Raw genomic sequence first — 21799 nt, 5'->3', positions numbered from 1 at the left:
TTTCTTTTTGCTGCTCTAATTATTCCAAATTGGCCAGTGGGAGCCCATTCAAAATGGTTCCTGTGTCTTTGTGGCATGTGTTCATTAGTTTCCCTGCCCCAGATCTGGAGTCAGCTCCAAGGATGCTTGGCTTCTTTTGGTGAGAAACAGTAACTTAATGCCCCAGATCTGTGCTAGGTATATATGTATTGCTACCAGATTTTCATTGTTTCTAGGCCTTTTCAGTGAATAGTTAGAACACTTAAAATATCCTCAATTCATACTGATAATTCTGTTCCAATATCAGGAGATTTATCCTCTTCTTTGACCAATACTTTTTGTATCTTTCTTCTCCCAAGTGAGAGCTCTATTTCTAACAATATCAATGTATTTACTCATATGCTCAGTGTTAAAATATATACAAAATAATTTTAAAATGGCCACCCCATAATACCATCATCAACAAACATAACTAAGTTCAAGTTTTCTTTGGAGTTATTTTTACTCTTATAGTTCACTAAGGGTATATAATTGGAGTATTATATTCAAAAGGTACTTGGATTAATTCTGTTTTTCTTCTATGTGGTTATCAATTTGATAGTTTTGCTTTCCCTTTGTTTTTTTCCATGCTTGTTAATTTTATTTTGAATCTATAAAAACACTAACATGGTTCAAAAGCAAAAGCAGTACAAAAAGTATATTCAGGAAAATCTAATTCTCTTCTTTACCTCTTGCAACCCTTTTCTGCCCCTACCTCATTAGATAGCCAACTATTTTAATTTTAAGTTTATCCTTCCTGAGTTTTCTTTTGCAAAAATAAGCCAGGTATATATATTCTTTTCCCCAATCCTTCTTGCAAAAAGTAACACACTATATACTCTTTTGCCCTATTTTATTTTCTCTTAATCATATATCCAGGAAGTCATGCCACATAAGTTTCCTTTTCTAAAAAGCATCTGCCCTTATTTTAGAAATGGTGTAAATTTCATGACCTCTAGGGATATTAATATATTTTCAAGTTTTGTTATGCTCTCTGCATTGTCTACATTTTCTTTTCTTTTTTGTTTTTTATTGTTTTATTATTCATATATGCATACAAGGCTTGGGTCATTTCTCCCCCCTGCCCCCACCCCCTCCCTTACCACCCACTCCACCCCCTTCCTCTCCCCTCCACCCCCTCAATACCCAGCAGAAACTATTTTGCCCTTATCTCTAATTTTGTTGAAGAGAGAATATAAGCAAAAATAGGAAGGAACAAGTGTTTTTGCTGGTTGAGGGACCTGTATACATTTTCTACTGAACTCCTTTTTTTGCTGTTTGTTTTAGAGGTCTTCTTTTTACTATCCACCCACTAATATTTAATAATGGAGTATTAAAAAGTTGACTGAGAGCTCTGTGTGCATGGGAATGGCCTTCTCAACTGGAAGTCTCAACTGACAGCATTTTTGTCCCCCACAGAAGAATCCTCCAATTAACTGCTGATAAGGGAAGTAATGATGATGGCAGAAATAAACAAGTGGTTGGCAAAGTTCTTGGAGCCAATGGCATGAGAAGGCCTGTGGTCCTATTCTTTGGTATCATATATATGTATTTGAGGGGGTGGGGTACTGGGGGTTTGAACTCAGGACCTCACGCTTCTAGGCAGGCACTCTACTGCTTCAGTCACTCCACCACTCCTTTTTTGCACTGGGTAGTTTCAAGATAGGGTCTTGTGAACAATTTGCCCCAGTTGGTTTCAACCATGACCCGTCTGATCTCTGCCTCCTGAGTAGCTAGGATTACAGGCATAAGCTACCAGCACCCGGCTCTTTGTTATATTTTGATTTCCAATTAATTTTTCCTTTCTTGCTAATGTGCTTGGTGGTTTCCATGTGTCCAGAGCTATCTTAAATTCCTGATAAGAAACCCACCGACTCCTTGCTAAGGGTGACAAGGGTAAACACCAGGCTGTGGAATGTGAGCCCTAAAAACTCTATTTCTCATACAAGTATTTAATTGTTTCTTCTTTTTTGCTAGTAATGGGGGTTTGATTCTGTTTCTTTCTTTTATATCATATTTTTATTCATTAATGAATATAATAAACCAATTTTTTATGGTAATGGGGTTTGAACTCAGGGCCTTGTGCTTGCTAGGCACACTTGAAGCCACACCCTAGGTCAAAATTTTCTTAAGAACATATAGGGCTTACAGGAGTGTTTCTTGTATGGTTTGTTTTCTTAGTCATTGTCCACAGGACTCAGAAGTCACAGGAATATGCAGGCTCAGACTCAAGGCCCAGCTTCTTCTCCAACATTGTGGAAAGGGGCTGTACGTCATGGGGCAGAGCCCTATGTTCCTGTGTGCCACTTAGAGCCCAGGGAGTGTGGCCTCCTGGGGTATCCATGTTGGATAATTCTGTTTATTTTCAATCTCATGCTCACCTTTACTTTCCATGATAACCTTGATGCCTCCATCCCTGAACCCTTTCAGAAGGGTCTACAAAATGAATTAAGTCACTTTTTATTGATTTCTGTCCCTTTTGGCACACAGTATTCAACTCTGTCAGCTCTGCTAATTTATTTACTTCACACCTTTCCTATATTTTCTGATATCTCTTATCTACTATTATTTCCCCTCCTACTATCTTTGTCCTTGTGGATTTATACTAATCATATCCCTTTGCTTTTTTAGTAAAGTTAGAGGGAGAAGAGATAAACAAATATTTCCAGTCTTCCATGTTATCCAGATGTCCCCTAGATATGCCATCTAACATGAATATTATACAAGACTGCTGACAGAATACATGAGGTAACAGACCACTAGCTGAAACTAAGGTCACGTAGTTAAGCAAGTATAGAGTCAACAAATATTAATGTAAAGAGATTTTAGGTACAGGCACAATGGTCATTGATAAATTAGTTCAATTATAATTCAAAGCTTAAGTAGCAATGTTGAGATATGGACACTGTGAACCTCACAACATGAGGCAGGTAAATACATGCCTGGTAAAGTACTTTAATATTTTCTACTAGTAAGAAGAGGCTCTTATTGCATGACCACACAGAACTGGAAAACTTAGTAAAAAGCACAAACAGCATATTTTACTTCAGATTTTTTACACCAATGATAATAAGGTATAATTACAAACTTTTCCATTTAAGAAATTCTGATATCATCATACTGGAAGAATTAGTTTATTTTCCAATGAATGTAAAGATTTGAGAATACACTGACAGAAAGGTATAAAATCACTTATAAGGAAATAGTATATACATCTTAGAACTGAATATTCTCTAAGAAGTTTTGGTAGAATGAAAAAAATTCCTCTCAATAACTCAAAAAACAGAAAGCTTATCAAGCTTCTTTTTCTCTTAATTCTCAGTATACAGGTGTTCAAAAAATGATAAAAAATTGAAGGTGTATTGATTAGAAGGAAAAATAATCATAGAAAAGTATGATTGTGATATAGAAAATTGAACAATATTAGAAACAGTCAAGTACTAAGGGGTGAGGAGGAGAGATCCTTATAGAAAGAAGAAAAGGAAAATTATTACAGTTTTCAAATCTATCAATCACAACAGTGGTACTATGATTTGCTAAAAACATTTAGATAATATACATATATCATAATTCCCTCAGAAGAAATAAAGTATTTTCTTACTTCCCCATACAGAAAAACATATACATAAAAATGACCACTTTATATTATGGCAGTTTTCTTTTACACATCAAGGGTATATGCAGTATTAGAAAAATGAAAATGTAAGTGGGGGCGGGGGGAGAGGTGGCCCAAACAATGTATACACATGTGAGTAAATGTAAAAATGATAAAATAAAAAAATGAGAGAAAAAAATGAAAATATATACTACAGCCAAGACAATGAGCAAATATTCTCTTCAGAGCTAAAATGAATGCAAGAAAATTATATATATATACATATATATATATATATATATATATATCTCCTTAAAAATCTGATTCTATCATAAAGATTTAATGCTTTCCTGATCAAACTTTTGCTTTCAATACTTTAATAAATGAATCAAAGCAGTTTATTCCTTCTTGGAAAATCATGCATTATTTCCTAGGTAAGAGGCTAAAATTAGAAATCTAAAGAACACAAATTCTTTACTTATTAGAAACAATATTTAAGTTTCTCATATCTATAACAACTTCCAATATTCTTCAAATACTAAATGTTAAAGTTAATCTCTTACCTGATCCAAGACAATGATTTCGTCTGCATCAACCACTGTTGATAATCTGTGCGCAATGAAAATAGAAGTTCTGTGTTTGACCATATCCCTCATGGCACCAAGAATAGTCTGTAAGTTTGATAACAAGAGTAGGAGAAAAAAAAACTCCCATTAGGTAGACAGAAATTAAAATAATCATACCTTTCTCAAGGCATAGAAAGAACACAGAAAATGTCAATTAATTTATTATGTAAACTTAGTACCAGAACTAAATGCATAACATATAATACTTACTAAAAAGAACAGGAGAAAATCAAGGAAAACAGGAAGGTATATATGAGGACAGAGTCATAGAAAAAACTATCATTTAGACAGGCAACATTTCTCTAAAATACAGAGTCTGGGAGAAGGTACATGTTTTCTACATACAAAAACAAACCAAACAAATAAACAACAACTCTAGTGATATCAGGAGTATAGCCAGACATGTTTATCAATGAGAACAAAATTAAAATGAGGGGGGGAGGTGGCCCATACAATGTATACACAGGTAAGTAAATGTAAAAATGATAAAATAGAAAAATAAAAATTAAAAAAAATAAAATGAGGAGAGACTCAAGTGATAGGAATAAGAGAAATTCAAAGTAATTCAAGGAAAGATAGGGAGATGAGCAGGGTACAGGAACATTTGCTCTTCTATTTGCTCTTCTTTAGTACACACTCAGAAGGGGAGACTAAGACATCTGTGTATTTTTAACTCAAGGAAGCTGTTTTTCAAAAGCATTTTGACTTCTTAATACATTCTGGAAAATACATTTTGTTTACTGCCTGTAAAGTATATATATATCATAATACATATATATGTGTATATATTTTTTTCTAGCTATACTTAGAAACCTGTCTAAGTACAGGTAACTGGATGGAAGTAGAAATGTGAGAAATGGATATACTCACTGGCTTCCTACAGATATTTCTAAATATTTTATTTATGAAATATATAAAATTATTGAGAGCAGATGGGTACCTGAAAAGAAAACCTTTTATTTCACTAAGGCAGACTGAAAATCAAGTGCACGGCCATTCCAGATTGAAGGAAGGTTAAGAAGGTAGACTAAAAGCACCCAACTCTAGCAGATCTGGGGAAGTGAAAAAGATCAGTGGCACTCCAGCCATTCTTTCATCTAATCTTCTCCCCAAGTGACGCAGGGAGCTAGACTGAGTACAGTGGGTGAATGGCTGACTCCTGGGCCACACCCCCCATCCTGTGGCAAGAATTTACACCACAACCTGGTTACTACCAAGTTGCATAAACACTGTGAATACTTCAAATGAAAGGACCCAAGAGATAAACCTCTAACAAAACACTTGGCTTCAGACACGTAAATCCCAACACAGAAACACAAATCATGTGAAATAAGACAACATAACCCCTACAACAGTCAACAATTATACAACAATGGAATTCAATGACAGTGAAGTGAATGAAATCCCAAAGAAAGAATTAAAAATGATCATAAGAATGATCAATGAAAAGAGTCTAGGAATAAATGCTGGAATGAATTTCAAGAGAATAAAAACATACAGGTAAATGAAATAATGAAGACAATGCAGGATATGAAAGAAGAATTCAAAAAAGATACAGAAATCCTGAAAAAATATCAAATTGAAATTCTAGAAATGGAAAACTTAGTAATCAAATAAAAAACTCAGTTGAAAGCCTCAGAGCTTGCAGAAAAGGCAGATGAACTAGACTATTCACATAAGATAAAGGAAAAATAGTAAGAAAGTATGAATGGTACATATAAGACCTCATGGGCATAGAAGAAGGATAAGAGGTACAAGCCAAAGACACAGAAAACATATTTAATAAAATAATAGCAGAAAATTCCCCAAATCTTGAGGAGACAGACATGCTTTTAAGACACCAAACAGACAAGAAAAGAACCTCTCTAAGATAGTTAAAGCATTAAATATATAGAACAAGGAAAGAATACTGAAAGGTGAAAGATAGAAGTGCTAAGTCATATATATAAAGACATACTTACCAGAATAACAGATTTCTCAAGAGAAACTCTAAAGGCAAGGAAGGCATGAAATATTTCAAGTCCTGAGAAAATTAACCACCAACCTAGATTACTGTATTCAACAAAGGTATCCTTCATAATTGAAGGAGAAATAAAAACCTTCCATGATAAAAACTTGAAGAATTCATGACTACTAAGCAAGCATTGCAGTAGACACAGGAATTCTACACACATAAAAGTAAAATAAATGCAACCATGAAAGTAGGGGAAAAAATTTAAATCCCACCAGATGAACAGATAAGCAAATAAGGATTGGGAAAAAATCAAACATTACAAAAACAACAAAATGACAAGAATTACTACACATCTTTCAATAAGAACTCTAAATGTTAATTGTCTCAGTACTCCAATCAAAAGACACAGGCTGGTGGGCTGGATCAAACAAAAGAAAAAAAAAAAAGACCCAACCATTGTTGCCTATAAGAAACACACCTCACTGGCAAGGATGAACACAGACTTAAAGTAAAAGAATGGAAAAAAGATTTTCCAAGCAAATGCAGCCTAAAAGCAAGCAGGAATAGCTACATTCATATCTGACAAACCAAAATTAGTCAGAAGAGACAAAGAAGGAACCTTCATACTCAAAAAGGGAAAAATCTATCAGGAGGATATAACAATGGTAAATATATACACATCAAATGTTGGCTTACCCAATTTTATAAAACAAATATTATTGTATATAAAATCACATAGAAACCCCAACAAAAAAATTGTGACTTTAATACCCTACTCCCACCAATACATAGGTCATCTAGACAAAAAAAAAAAATCAAAAAAGAAATTTCACAATTAAATGACACTATAGATCAAGTGGACTTAACAGACATCTATAAAATATTCCACTCAACAGTTGGAAAATATATTCTTATCAGTAGCTCATGAAGCTCTCTCCCAATTTTTTTAGGATATAAAGCAGGTCTTAACAAATATAAGAAAATTGAAATAACTTACTCCTGTATTTTACCAGACCACAGTGAAATAAAACTGGAAATCAATAGCCAAAGAAACCACAGAAAATATTCAAACACATATATTGTTGAATGACCAGTAGATCATTGAAGAAACATTCCTAGAATCAAATGAAAATGAAAACAATTTATCAAAACCTCTGGGGCACAGAAAAGACAGTGCTAAGAAAAAAGTCTATATTTATGAGTGCCTACATTAAAAAAATCAGCAAGATCTCAAATAAGCTAAGGATGTTCCATAAGCTCTTAGTAAAACAAGAGCAAGACAAACCCTAAATTAGTAGGTGGAAAGAAACAATACCGATCAGGACAGAAATTGATGACATGGAGACTAAAAGTATAATACAAAGAATCAATGGAACAAAAAGTTTGTTCTTTCAGAAGGTAAGATCAACAAACCCCTAGTCAAACTAACCAAAATAAAGTGGGAGAAGACCCAAATTCAAAACGGATCAAAGATCTTAACGTAAGAACCTTTGAAACAACTATAGTAAAACTTAGGGAAAACACTTGAAGATATAGGCATAGTCAACAACTTTCTCACTAGGATTCCAACTGCTCAACATGGAAGAGCACAAATTAACAAATGGGACTACATCAAATTAAAAAGCTGTGCAGTAAAGGAAACAATTGCCAGAATAAAGAGACAACCTATAGAATGGGAGAAAACTGCCAGCTATTCAGTGAATAAAGGATTAATATTCAGAACATATAAAGAGCTCCCAAAATAAGGCTCAAAAGAACAAACAATACAATCAATAAATGGGCAAATGAATTGGACAGTTCTTAAAAGAAGTACAAATGACCAATAAATACATGAAGAAATGTTCAACATGCTTAGCCATAAAGGAAATGCAAATCAAAACTACCATGAGTTTGCCATTTCACTCCTTTCAGAATGGCAAATGTCAAGAAAACAATAACAAATACTGGAAAAGATGCATGAAAAAAGGAACTCTCATACACTGCTGATGGGAATGCAAATTAGTGTAGCCAAGATGGAAAGAAGTATCACGGTTCCTCAAAAAACTAAAATATAACTACCATATGATCCTGCCATACCATTCATGGGTGCATAGCTGAAGGAACGTAAGTCACCATACAATAGAGATACCTGGTTGGCACTGGTAGTATAGTGGAGCATAGCTGCCTTCCAATAGATACCTGCACATCAATGTTTACTGCAGTACTATTCACAATATCCAAGCTATGAAATCAGCCTATGTGTCCAACAATCGATAACTGATGAAGAAACTGTGGTACATATACATAGTGGAGTGTTATTCAACCATAAAGAAAGATGGAATTTTTATGTTGTTTACATGAAAATGGCTATAACTGAAGACCATCATATTGAGTGAGAGAAGTCAAGCTCAAAAAACAAATTTAGCATGTTTTCACTCATATGTAGAATCTAGAACTAAGTATCAATATGGCATAATTATAAAAGGAGAACTGATCGGTGAGGGGAACCCACAAGAGGGAGGACTGAAAAAGGAGAGTGATATAGGATGGCTATGACTAATTTATACTATATGTATGTATTAGGTATATGTAATGAAAATAGCATAATGAAACTCACTAAAAACTGTTTAATGGGGGGAAGAAAGAAGGAGGGTTGAGTCAGAGTGGTGGGTTTGATTAGGGAGCATCATATGCATGTGTGGATGTGTCAGTGAAACTAATCCATTGTACAATTAGTTTCTGTTAAAAAATTGCAGGGCCAATACTAAGAAAAACTGATGTGGAGACTCCCATTTCTTACTTACAAGAACTTAAACTCTGCCATTCTACAAAGTGTTTTGGACTTTTAAAAAAGGCCCATTAAAATTGACTAAATCTTGTAACTCCTTCCCTGGGGGGTTCTCTGTAAACTCTCTTAATAGCTTATGTTCTTATGTGACTCAAAAACTTGGTAGGAATTTTAATTTGTGGTAGTATGACACAGTTTTAGGTATACAGTTCTTGTAAATAGGTTCCTACTCTTATGAATGGTATCTGATCCTACTTAAGGTTCACTTTAAGTCCAACAAGTTCTTATGCTAATCAATTCACTTTAAAATTAAACTATTTTAAATATGCTGATCAAATTATGTGCCCTAAAACTCAACTCCATATACAAATATTACATCATACAACCCATAAAGCTGAAAGTAGACCAACTGTTCAACATTAGGTTCATATCATGCACTAAGTTAAAAGTTAGGTGTATGGTGATAACTGACATTTGCCTACTTTCAGTTTTAGATTAGGGGATCTGTTCATGAAATTATCATTGCTGCTGAGCCTTTTGTATGAAATGCAACAATGTTAGTATATACAATATACACTGTATACAATGTCTACATTGTTATACAGTGTACTGTAGTTGCTACAGTAGTATCATGCCATCAGTGTAAGAACATCTTAGTGTTTCACCCTTCTTGTGAAATGAATACAATACCCATACCAGTGCTGAAGGTTGTGTGTGCCTGCCTTGAACCTCAGTGAGTTGGTCCATAAGTGAAAGGCTTTGCTGGTGTACACTGTGTCACAAATGTCACAACCACGTATATGACTTGCATTAATGAGTGTTAAATGGCAACAGGAGAGACTAAAACACTCTTCCTTGTAAGCATATTAAGCAACTTGTACAGCTTTGCAAGATGCAAGGGTAATATGACAATAGCATAAGGTGTCACACAGTTCCAAAAGGAGACATTTGCAAACAGATTTAACAATGGTGATATTTAGTTCAATGCAACTTGGCATTCTTACCATTAACATTTGTCATGTAAGGGAGAAAGGGCTAGGTATTTTGCTCTATAGCACTTCCTACTGAAGGTCATTCAAAATACAAAGTAAGGCACACCTTTTACTGAAATTTCCAAGGAGAGAAGTTAAATATTAAGGAGCTCTATATTTCATCATTTACCTCTTCAGTAATTGAATCTAATGATGAAGTGGCTTCATCATAGACAATGATTGGGGGGTCCTTCAAAATGGCTCTTGCAATTGCTACTCTCTGCTTTTCTCCTCCTGATAAAGAAAAAAATTAAGGAAACATAATGCAGAAATATTGTATGTTTCTAGTACTTCTACTGACCACAATCACCAAGTTACATCTTCAACATTTACCTATATTCCTTTCACTGTTCATTGTACTGCACTATAGAGTATAAGTTCATATACAACTTTCAACAAACTTTATTCCTTGGAACATAAACATAATACTAAAATCTGACTCATGGCAGGCAAAATGAATGAAAATGAGGATGGGAGGCAGCAACTTTGATTTTACAAGTGTTCTCACTAGACATATGCTCATTATACTACTTTTTTAATAGATACTTCTCAATAAACAATCTCAGATAAAAAAATTCAATATTAGAGTATTAGTAAAGGTAAAAAAAAAATTCAGTACCTGAAACTTGAAAACATGAAACCATGAATACCTAACTTCATGTCTCGACATAAAAAAGTACCATTCAGCCAGTATTCCCAAGGATGTTTTTGGAAAGAACACTATAATTTTCACAGCATTCTTCAAAATAAGGGTATACACTAAGTAACTTTTACTTCCCCCTTAGGTGTTATAGGTTTCTAGCATAACTGATTTTTAAAATTTAAAGGAACAGAGGCCCAGAAAGGTGAAGTGATTTGTTCAAGGTCACAGATCAAGTGCCAGCTGAATCTAAACTAAACCTGATCTGACTCCAGTACTTTTCCTATTACAATGTTTAAACCCACATTTAGGAATATAACTTTACTTGGGGATACAGACAATAGTACTTTGCTGAATATGCCTCTTTTGGCCTCTTTTCTTGTCCATTATATGTTAATTTATTAAGAACTATTAAGAACTGAAAAACATCTTGCATTTTTCAACTTCAGTAGCACCTTCAGTAAACAAGTTGTGCAATCTGATACATTAGGTAACATTTTATTGTTACCTGTTCAACAATAATTATCTTCAGTTTGTAATGGGGGCTCCACATGTCTAATATTGGTAAGTTTTTATTCATGCTACCAACACTGTTTTCCATCTCGTAAGATCAAAATTCTTTTATTAAAGCAGGAACTATGCCAGAACTATCTGCCTGCCTACCTATCAACTGAGTAGCAGAAAGCTCCTCAAAGTAGTTACTAAGAAAAATGACTAGTTTTGAAATGCCTCTCAAATTTCAAGTGGAAGCAAATTTAGTTTTAATTTTATTCAATAGTACTTTAGAAGATGGTGAAGGAACATCTGTGTATTCTCAAACATAACTACTAACACAGATGCTAAGTAGTAAATTGCTCGTCCTGAAAGGTTTGGTTGTAAGGCAATGGATATTAGGAAAGAATAAATTTTCTTTCACCATTCCTATCTCCAAAGGCATGCAGAGAGGCAAAAAGATTAGGTGGCTTAACTGGCTAAGGCAGGCATATATAGAGAGGGCAAACCTATAGTACATGATCATTTGGGAACCACTAGAATTGCCAAATGAACGCTAACTTGAGGATGGGCTAGTTCACTGAAAACTACGCCTGTTAAAAGCAATAGTAAAATATAAATGTAGATTGGAATGATGCAATCATTTTATACTACCAAGTTATAACAAAATAACTACCATGAATCAACTTGGAAATAATCTTTGCTTAAAATTTTCTAAACTTAAATAAAAACTTTCTAATAGATTGCAAACTCCTTGACAGGACACCTGTTTGCACTTCAACTTTTTGTTCTTAAATCATTTAGCATAGTTGCCTGAATAGAGTATGTACCTAATAAATATTGTGAGTAAAGGAAACTGATTTGTAATGAAGAGGACGGGGATTCATTAAAATTTATGCAGGATAAGGATAGTATTTATTCTATTTTTGACTTATTCTCACCCCTAACCTATACATTTCCCCCCTAAACAAAACTAGACTAAAGAATAAATGTGGAAAATGTTAAATGTTTGCATGAGTTACATCAACATACTTTTAAGCATTGGATATCAATATATTTTTGGAATGCAAATAATTTGAAATGAAGAAACATTTTTATGAATCTTCCAAAAAATCCAGTCATTTTAAAGCAATTAATTCTTAAAACTAGCAATCTCATGATTAAACACTTAAATAGGAATACACAAGCCTCAAAATTTCCTTGACCATTGAGCTAACAAGGATAAGAAAATGAAAAGGATCAAGTATACGGAAGCATAAAGTATTGAAAACACCTAGGAAATTAGGACGAGAGGTACCCTATTCACTACCAAATTATTTCTCTCTACCCTTACTAATTTCCTAGGTGAGTAACAATCTTGGCTTTCCTTTAGAATGAAGAATTCAAATTAAGAATTAACACCTGAGCATATATCAATAATATAAACGCCTCTGACAGATTATTCTGAAGAAAGTATACAAATGGGATCAGGCTTAAAATCTTTGATTACCTGAAAGCTTGAGACCTCGTTCTCCTACTTGTGTGTCATATCCATGTGGCATTCGAAGAATTGCATCATGAAGTCCAGCTAATTTTGCCACTGTGTACACTTCCTCAGGTGAAGCGCTGATGTTTCCATATAAGAGGTTGTAGTAAATAGTATTATGGAAGAGGACAGCATCCTGAAGTAGATATATATATATATATATATATATATATATATTTCATTACAAAACTGAAACAATTGTGAAGACATAAAGAATAAAATATGACAGCCCCTTTTATTACTCCCCATCCATATGATCCCGTTTCCCTTCCTAGAGCTAATTACCATGAATGATTGGGGGGTTTTGTGTTTGTCTATTTGTTTTGAGACAGGGCCTTGCTATGTATATTCAGGATGGCTTGGAACCTGCAATCCTCCTGCCTTTGCCTCCCTAGTGCTATGATTACAGGCATATACCACCACACCCTGCTTGATTTGTTGTTTTAATTTCAGACTTTTTCTATGCATATATATATATATATTTCTAAATATGTTTTCAAGTATGAATGGAGTAATTCTATACACATTATTTCAAAAATTGCTTTTCCCACTGGATATATTCTGGAAATTGTCCGTATCAGTAACAGAAACCTACTTTATTCTTTTAATAGCTGCACATTTCATACTATGGATATATCATAATTTATTTATTCTCCAAATGATGAACATTAATGTGATTAATAATTTTTTATACTACTATGTTGGAATAAACCACCATTATATCTATAACTTTACACACCTGGGTATTTCTATAAGGATTCCTAGAATTTCCTAGTGTGACCCTAGGTGAGCCAAAAGTTGAGTGTATGTTTATCCTTTGATATTACTGCCCAATTATCTTCCAAAAACAGCAACCAATAATGTATGGGTACACTCTAATCAATGGTGTATGAGGTTGCCAGTTCCTCATTTCTTCAGCAACCCAGACTTTAACAACTTTAAGTTGTTGTTACTTTTAGAGGTAGAATCTATTTTTTATTTAAATTAGCATTTCTTTAATTACTAATGAGATTAAATATGCTTTCCTATATTTTTAACAAGCTTTGATATTGAACTTGAAATACAGAAACAAAGAATTTATGCCATATGTATTTGTGTATGTATATATAGATATAGATACAGATTTCTCTATACTTGAATTAATCTAATATTATAAAATTGGGTTATTTTATTTTGCTTGATATCCTTTTTCAACAAGCTTTATCTACATATTGCTCATAACACTCAATATTCTTTAAAAACATAATATATATAAATGGCTGCACAATACTTAATCCTATGATGATACTTTAGTCATCTAGTTATTGTTGGGCATTTATACTGTATCCAATTTTTGCTATTATAAATAATGCTGTAATGAACATCTTTGTATACAAACTTGTTCATGTCTGTTTAATCCCTTGCTAAAATTTCCTACAGAAAGAATTATTAGAATAAGCAGTACAAATATTTCTCAGGCATGTCATATACATTACCAATTTGCTTCCACCAGCAAAACAACGGACTGTCCATTTTACACAGTACTGCCCAAACTGGATATTATGAATTTCAAAATCCTTGTCAATCTCATAGGTAAAAATGGTATCCCACTGTTCATTTAACTTATATTGCTAAGGCTTCCAAAGAGGAAGAACATCTTTGCTCTTGTTTAATGATCCTGCATATTTTTCTTTTGTGAAAAAAATTTTTTTTTCAGAAGGATAAGGGTAATCATATAGTCTTAAAGAATGGCAGGAATCTAGTTATATGAATGAAGACACAAAATTCTATGTAACCACAGCCCAGAATCCAGTTTAGGTCAGTGTTTCTCAAAATATAGCCTACAAACTATCAGAATCGCCTAGGTATGATACATATTCAAAAATGCAGGGTTTTTCGCTCCACATTGCTCTCCAAAATCAGAACTATGGTGTATGAAAAAGAACTGGAATTTCAATACTCTCCCTAGGTGACTCATACCTACTAAAATTTGGAATTCTCAGTGCAAGAGAGGAGAGAGAAGAGAATAATATGTTGGATCACGTGGGGACAGTGTATAAGTGACATAGACCTATCTGATCACTTTCTTACAGTATCTACACCCCCCTTATTTTGATCTGTTCTTCCCCGCAACTTTATAATAAATACTAGCTACAACTGATACTCAGATATCTCTAAAAGCATTCTTTCTTTTTTTGTGTGTGGTACTGCGGATTGAACCAGGGTCTTGTGCATGTTAGGCAAGCATTCCACCACTGAATTACATCCCCAGACCTCTTTATAAACTTTCAATATAAGACTACCTGCTTCTTCTCTCCTCAGATCTTACTTTGAATTTACTTTCCCCTCAATGTCACTCAACAAATATTTATTAAATGTTTACTATGGGTCAGGTACTATGGTTAGTAGTGTAGATGCAGTGGTAAATAAGGCATACCAACTTGAGGTTGGCAACCAAACTACTTTATAATTATAAATTTACTATGTTGAAATTATTCAAAATTACAATAGTAGTTTCCATTTACTGAACAATTATATAATGAATGGTGCATTTGATGGTTTATATATATATGCTATCTCTAATCTGTAATAATCCTATCTTACCAGATAAATGATACCTTTTAGAGATGAAGAAACTGAGGCCCAAGGCCACAGAATTAAAAAGTCTTAGAGTTAGGGTTAAAATCAGGTCTGTTTGATTCTAGTATGTGCTCTTTTTAAATCTACTATAATATCATGGGAGGGCTCAGAAATATTACTATCATGTAGATTTTCCATTCAAGTTTTTTCATGTCCAGTTTTTAAAAATTCATTTTGGCAACATAATTTTGTATCAGGCCTGATGCTCACTATTAACTTCATTAGCATATGTTGACCCTCTGGATTCAAACTGTTCTAGTTAAGTATCCACCAACCCAATAAATGTCCGAAAATTTGTATTGTTCTGCTTTTAAATACCTGAGGTACCACTCCCACTGCCCTTCGAAGGCTTTCCAGGCTCACATCTTGTATATTTTGACCAGCAAGGTAAATGCTACCCTTTTGAGGCTCATAGAAGCGAAATAACAGTCTCACTATTGTGCTTTTCCTGAAATTGGAGATGAGAAAAGGTTATTCAACTGCTGTTGTCATTTGGGAACCCCACTTTAAACCGTAGCAATCATTTCACTAAGAAAAAAAAATCACACTAAGAATTATCAATTAATAAGGCAGAATTTTATAAATAACTAAATTACCCACCCTGACCCACTACCTCCTACAATAGCAACTTTCTTTCCTGCAGGGACTTCAAAAGATATTCCACTAAGGACTTTCTGTCCTTCAATGTATTCAAAATGCACATTATCAAAGGCCACCGTAGCTGTCTGTGGTGTGATCTGAAGGGGAGATGCCATCTCTTTGTCCTAGCAGGGAAGAGAAAAAAAAAACCTACTTTACACACTACCTTAAGTATAGCAACACAGACAATTTTTAATTCAACAGAAAGAAAATGGAAAATAATGGGAAGAGGAGGTTTATATAAGTAGAATTAGGCCACTTCTAAGCAAGCTTTTAAAGGTTTGTTTTTCACTTCTCACTGCTAAGGTAAAAAATCATGAACGTTTTGGTTGCTGGCCAACTTTTTGGGGTGAAGGGTGAGAGGGGAAAATAAGAGTGGAGGATGTGAGGAGAGGCAATTATACATTCATTATTAGCAAAACTAAATCTCATTTAAGTATAAACAATTGAACAAAACTTATAGGTATAATATTCACTGCTAACACTATATATTTTTAAAACATATAACCAAAAGCTGTAACAACCTCTTAATACACATGACAGACCCAGTTCCTATAAGAGAAATTGGTTTGCTAACATGGTGATGTAAGAATATTTCTCTAGAGTAACCCATTATTAATAGGATGATGTCACATACTTTTGAAAATGTACTATATAGATTACTTACTTTAATACGGGTGTCTACCTTGAGTAGAGTAAACAAGGTGTTCATATCTATGAGTGCTTGTCTAGTTTCTCTATATACAGTTCCCAGGAAGTTAAGGGGTAATGAAAGCTGAAAAAGCAGTCCATTCACCATTACTAGATCACCAACGGTAAGGGCACCTTAATATTCAATTGGTAGAAGGAGGAAAAAAAGATATTTCAGATGAATTTATAAACTTTCCCACCTTAAGAGAGAATTTTATTTTCTATTATGATAAAATACAGTTCAAAATATACATAATCAGCAACTATTATGGGCCCACACAATTTTGAAGCATATTAATCCATGATTTAGGTAACATAACTTGGCATATGTTAAGTGGAATGGGAAAAGCCCACTTATACACTATATGTAGTACATAAAAAAAGAATGGTTTAAGTGAGGATAAAAAGAGAAAGTTAAAAAAATTCTTTTTTCTCTTAAGACATAAGCAATAGTTTATAGGATAAAATAGAAATTTTATAAAAGCATGTCCATTAAAATTGGAGCAAGTGTCTATCATGATTGAGAATGAAAAACCTCATATGAATGTCATGGTGAATGAATGAATTCTAATTGAGCGGGGAGGTTTACAGAAAAGAGGTATAATCATTATTTACTTTTGAAGTGTTATGCAAATGGAAAAAACTAATAGAGTATAAGGTTACTTGTAATTCTAAAAAAAGAAAGCTTTATTTTAGTCCTTTGGACTAAATTAATAACCTTGCTTTTCAGGTCTACAAGAGAAATTGTAAACATAAGATGCTACAAAAAAGCTCCTGAATCAGGTCATAGACCCACAAAATGTGTAAACACTAATCCCATTCAATTAGAGAGCCAGTGCTAATCAAAAGGAAGTAAAAAAATACTGTAAATCAAGAAAATACAGTCTTATATTAAAAGGAAAGCAGTCCAAAAGTGCTAAAGCACTTTTTAAAAAAATGATTCATTTATTCACATGTGCATACATTGTTTCTCCCTGCTGCCCCCCTCCCCCACCCTCTCACCCCCTCCCCCTTCGCTTCCAGGTAGAACCTGTTCTGCCCTTATCTCTAATTTTGTTGAAGAGAAGACATAAGCATAATAAGGAAGACAAAGCATTTTTGCTATCTGAATTAAGGATAGCTACACAGAGAGATTCCTAGCATTGCTTTCCTGTACAAATGTGTTACAACCCAATTTGAATCTCTAACTGATCTTTACACTGGTTCCTGATCTAAAACACTTTCTTGAACATCCGTTTATAATTAAAACTAATACACATTCCTTTCATTAAGTTTTACTCATAAAAGCTAAATTAAATAGTCTATAAATGTGATAACCACAAATCCATTACCTGCAACAATTCCCTGACTGGCGAGCACCATTATAGCTGTTAAACCGATACTGAAAATAGCACTTTGGCCAAAGTTGAGCATAGCCAGAGTAGAGGTACTTTTCAATGATGCAGTCTCATATGTCTTCAAAAATCCATCATATCTTTGTGCTTCATATTTTTCATTATTAAAATACTATAAAATATATAAAACAGTAATATGAATAAATCTAGTTGGATTTAAGTGATTAGTATAAGTTTATAAGTTTCATCAAACTTCATATACAGACACAATTTTGTAACACAGACTCCATTTTAAAAACTAACTTTCAATACATTGGACTATGGTTCCTGCAGTTTTCTACAATGGATTGATTGTACTTGAAAAGTCCACAAAATTCATTCAATGAACATTTACCAAATGCCCAGTTAACCTGTATCTAGATCTTTGAAAAGCCTTCAGTGACATTTCTTTCACAAAGCCTTTCCCTGATCCTTTGAATTTGCAGTTCCCACTGCCCTTGCAACATCATGTCCTCTTCTTTAGTCATCTGCATACTAGATACTAGAAAATTAACTCTTCTAGTAGATTATAAAATTCCAGGACGGCAAAGATTATTCTGTAATCATTTTTTTATCACACCTCCATCACAACAGTTAGTGCTTTACACAGGAGAAGAATTCAGTAATTATTTGTTAAATTGAAAAAAATGAACAAAAAGTAAAAAATTCATGAAAAGCACTATGCTGGGCACTCTGAGGGACAGAAAGAGGGTGAAGAACTAACATGTTTGCTTGATTAGCTAATGTTCATTCTGAATCAAGATGCTAACCAAAAACATGGCTAATTCAGAAGATAAAATTTCTGATGTTGCCAAACAAAAACTGAGGAAAGACAGCTCTTTCTAAACAAAAGAAAAACAAGTAGTATTATTCCATCACACCTAGAAATCCTATCCTCATCTGATGCTCTATCTTATAGCACCTATTAAATTAAATGGCAGAACAAATCTTAATGTAGTGTGAAAAGCCAGGCAGGTGGCACATGCCTGTAATCCCGGGTCCTTGGAGATAGAGATCAGGAAGACTGTAGTCCGAGGCCAGCCCAGGCAAAAATTTAGTGAGAATCCAGTATCAATCAATATTTAGTGAGAATCCAGTATCAATCAATATGTTGGGCATGATGGTGCACACCTGTGACCCCAGCTATGTGGGAAGCTCTAGGTAGGGGGATCAAGGTATAAGACCAGCCATGAGCAGAAACACAAGACTCTACCTAAAAAATTACTAAAGCAAAAAAGGGCAAGGGTGGTGATTCAAGTGGTAGAGAGCCTGTTTAGCAAGCACAAGGTCCTGAGTTCAAACCTCAGTACTTCCAATCTAAAAAAGAGAGAAAAAGACAGAAGAAAGCATAATTAAATATATTACCTTCACAGTTTCATAATTCAGCAGTGAGTCTATAGCAGCATTACCTGCATCATTATCCGCCTTGTTCATTTCTATTCTAAATCTAGTTCTGTAAGACAAAGATTTGCACAAGCATGAGATGTATGTTTTAAAAAGAAAACTAACTTCTGAACTTTCACTAGCCTCTGGGGGATACCATACCTCCACCGTGTGATTGCAATTGTGAATACTGTATATGCACCAAGTGTTCCGAGGGTTACCAATGCAAACTGGGCACCACATTTGTAATACTGGAAAAAGAGGTCAAGAGAAAAAAAATGAGAAAGTCACTGTTCTTACCCAATAGTTTATAATATATAGCAGCAAACCTCAGTCAAAAGGTATTTATAGAAAATATGGTGGTAAGTTGTATATGTCAATAGTGGATAACAATCAACTACCATAAGACTATCTACTTTAGGTAACAAAGAAAGTCAAACTTCACTTGCTTCATTTATACTACCATCAAATGTACTAAGAAAAAGTATATGCACACACACACACACATACTCATACTTTTAACTATAAAAGAGGAAATTGTCTAAAAACATTAGAAGTGTGAACAGAAACCTGGATATTCTGAGCGTATCAGTCCAATGCTATTTACAAAAATCTCTGCTAAAAAAAAAACTTTGCAGGCACTAATTGCTGATCTATGCATAGGACTAAACAGTTTTTTAAAATAAAAACATGATAAAGAATTTGGACAGTCCTTTGAAGCCTGTGGCAAAACAATTAAAGTACATAATCTTTCTGGCATCAAAAAATCTTACTTTCAAACTCATGATTATGCAACAGCATAACAGTTTCAAATATGCAATTGTTATTAATGAGAATGTATGATAAAAGCTTGTTATGAAAATGTATTACTTACCAAAACACTACTGACAAGCATCATCTCAAACATGATGGGGAGAAGATTAAATACTAATGCACTCAGGACAAAACTGATACCCCTTGTTCCTCTGTCAATAGCTTTAGATAAAGCTCCTGTCTGTCTGCTCAGATGGAAACCCAGATCCAGGTTGTGAAGATGGAGAAAAACATTTTTGGCTATTCTTCGGATAGAATTTTGGGCTACTTTTCCAAATACTGCATTTCGAACTTCATTAAAAAAGGCAGCTCCAGCTCTTGATACACCATCTAACAATACATTGAAAAGAAAAATGGGGTGTAAAAACAGAATCAAAGCAGTGTAAAATGGCAAGGGCTCAGAAAAACTTTTGTATAATGAATAATTCAGTCAATTAATATAAGAGAACATTTACACTAAAATAAACCTAGGAAGCATCTATCCAAAGTGAGTACTAACTTTTCCATCATCATGAATCCCTTTCAGTGTTATTTTCCCTTAAATTTCAAATACTGAAAAAATTTTCCAATTAAAATACTTTTAATATGGCCTCACTGCAGATAAGTACATAACACTTATTGAGGTTTTGATTTAATTCAATTCCCTCAAGTAACAAATGGTAAGACTAAGGCCCTGAAAAGTCAAATGCTTTGACTAAATGCTGTCCTCACTCACGTCTCTCAAGCCTCATAGTGTCCTTTTTAGTGAATAGAGCCACACAGAATTCATATTGCTCTTTTCAATTTGTAGATTCGTGTCGTGGCTATTGAATATATTTTAATAAAGCACTGATGTACAAATGTATCATTATTTAGCTATTTCTATGTAACAGCTAAAATCAGCAAGAAAGTAACTGGTCTTACTAAAAAGGTTATCTAAAAATAAGCTCATTAGAAATGGCCTTTTATAAATTTAATATCTTATTTCATATTATTGTTTTCTAGAATGTAGAAAATACTAGCATTATCATGGAATTTTTACAAAATATATCAAAGAACTAAAAAAACCTATCAAAAATCTCACTTAAAATAATAAATATCCAAAATGCTAAGTTGTGTTTGTGATAAAAAGGTCATCTGTTTCAAATACGATGAAACCTTCTTGAAGAAAGTCAACACCTGTAGACAGATTAAAGAATCACACATACAGCCAATCAGAACTGCTGTTGCCATGGTTGCAACTGTATTTGGTGCATCACTCAGGTTCAGCATGTTTCCCGACATCTGGTTGAGGCTGTCTACAGCATATTTAAACATAAAGGGAACCACAATATTCATGGCCTAAAAAGATAAAAACATCAATTACCCATCATCTATAAAATATTTATAAAGGTATAAATATTTTCCTTATATTAATACTTATGGTAATATTTAGATATTAACTATTTACTGGTATTGGAACGATTTACCCTGTTTATAAAAACAAAATCTTTGGCATTGGGAGAGCTGTCATTTCAGGATTCCTACATTATACTGCCATGATAATATTCATTTACAAGCTATGTGAATTAGTCAAATGTTCCTACTTCCATGAAATCATCATTGATCAGCTACTCAAAAATGGTTTCTGTAATGTGAAATCCTACAATGCCCAT

The 21799-nt window shown here is 33.7% G+C and overlaps 1 protein-coding gene and 1 non-coding gene across 3 annotated transcripts in view; both read right to left on the bottom strand.

Annotated features, from left to right (window-relative positions):
• The window catches only part of Abcb7 (ATP binding cassette subfamily B member 7), a 107543-nt gene that overhangs the window by 5612 nt on the left and 80132 nt on the right, over positions 1-21799 (bottom strand). For both annotated transcript variants that reach the window (XM_074063789.1, XM_020161353.2), the window contains exons 5-15: positions 21353-21485; positions 20227-20495; positions 19515-19603; positions 19335-19422; positions 17928-18102; positions 16574-16731; positions 15868-16031; positions 15586-15715; positions 12613-12784; positions 10122-10225; positions 4177-4284 (exon numbers count right to left, since the gene is read on the bottom strand). In XM_074063789.1, the coding sequence (XP_073919890.1) occupies positions 4177-4284; positions 10122-10225; positions 12613-12784; positions 15586-15715; positions 15868-16031; positions 16574-16731; positions 17928-18102; positions 19335-19422; positions 19515-19603; positions 20227-20495; positions 21353-21485 (1590 nt within the window). The remainder of the gene's footprint in view (positions 1-4176; positions 4285-10121; positions 10226-12612; positions 12785-15585; positions 15716-15867; positions 16032-16573; positions 16732-17927; positions 18103-19334; positions 19423-19514; positions 19604-20226; positions 20496-21352; positions 21486-21799) is intronic.
• LOC141420103 (small nucleolar RNA SNORA73 family) lies at positions 2170-2367 on the bottom strand. The gene has a single exon (XR_012444797.1). It is a non-coding gene; the product is annotated as a small nucleolar RNA SNORA73 family (small nucleolar RNA).

Source organism: Castor canadensis, chromosome X, assembly GCF_047511655.1.
Source record: "Castor canadensis chromosome X, mCasCan1.hap1v2, whole genome shotgun sequence".
NCBI classification, from domain to species: domain Eukaryota; kingdom Metazoa; phylum Chordata; class Mammalia; order Rodentia; family Castoridae; genus Castor; species Castor canadensis.
Note: the sequence above shows the minus strand (reverse complement) of the source record. Positions and strands in the feature narration are given on the sequence as shown.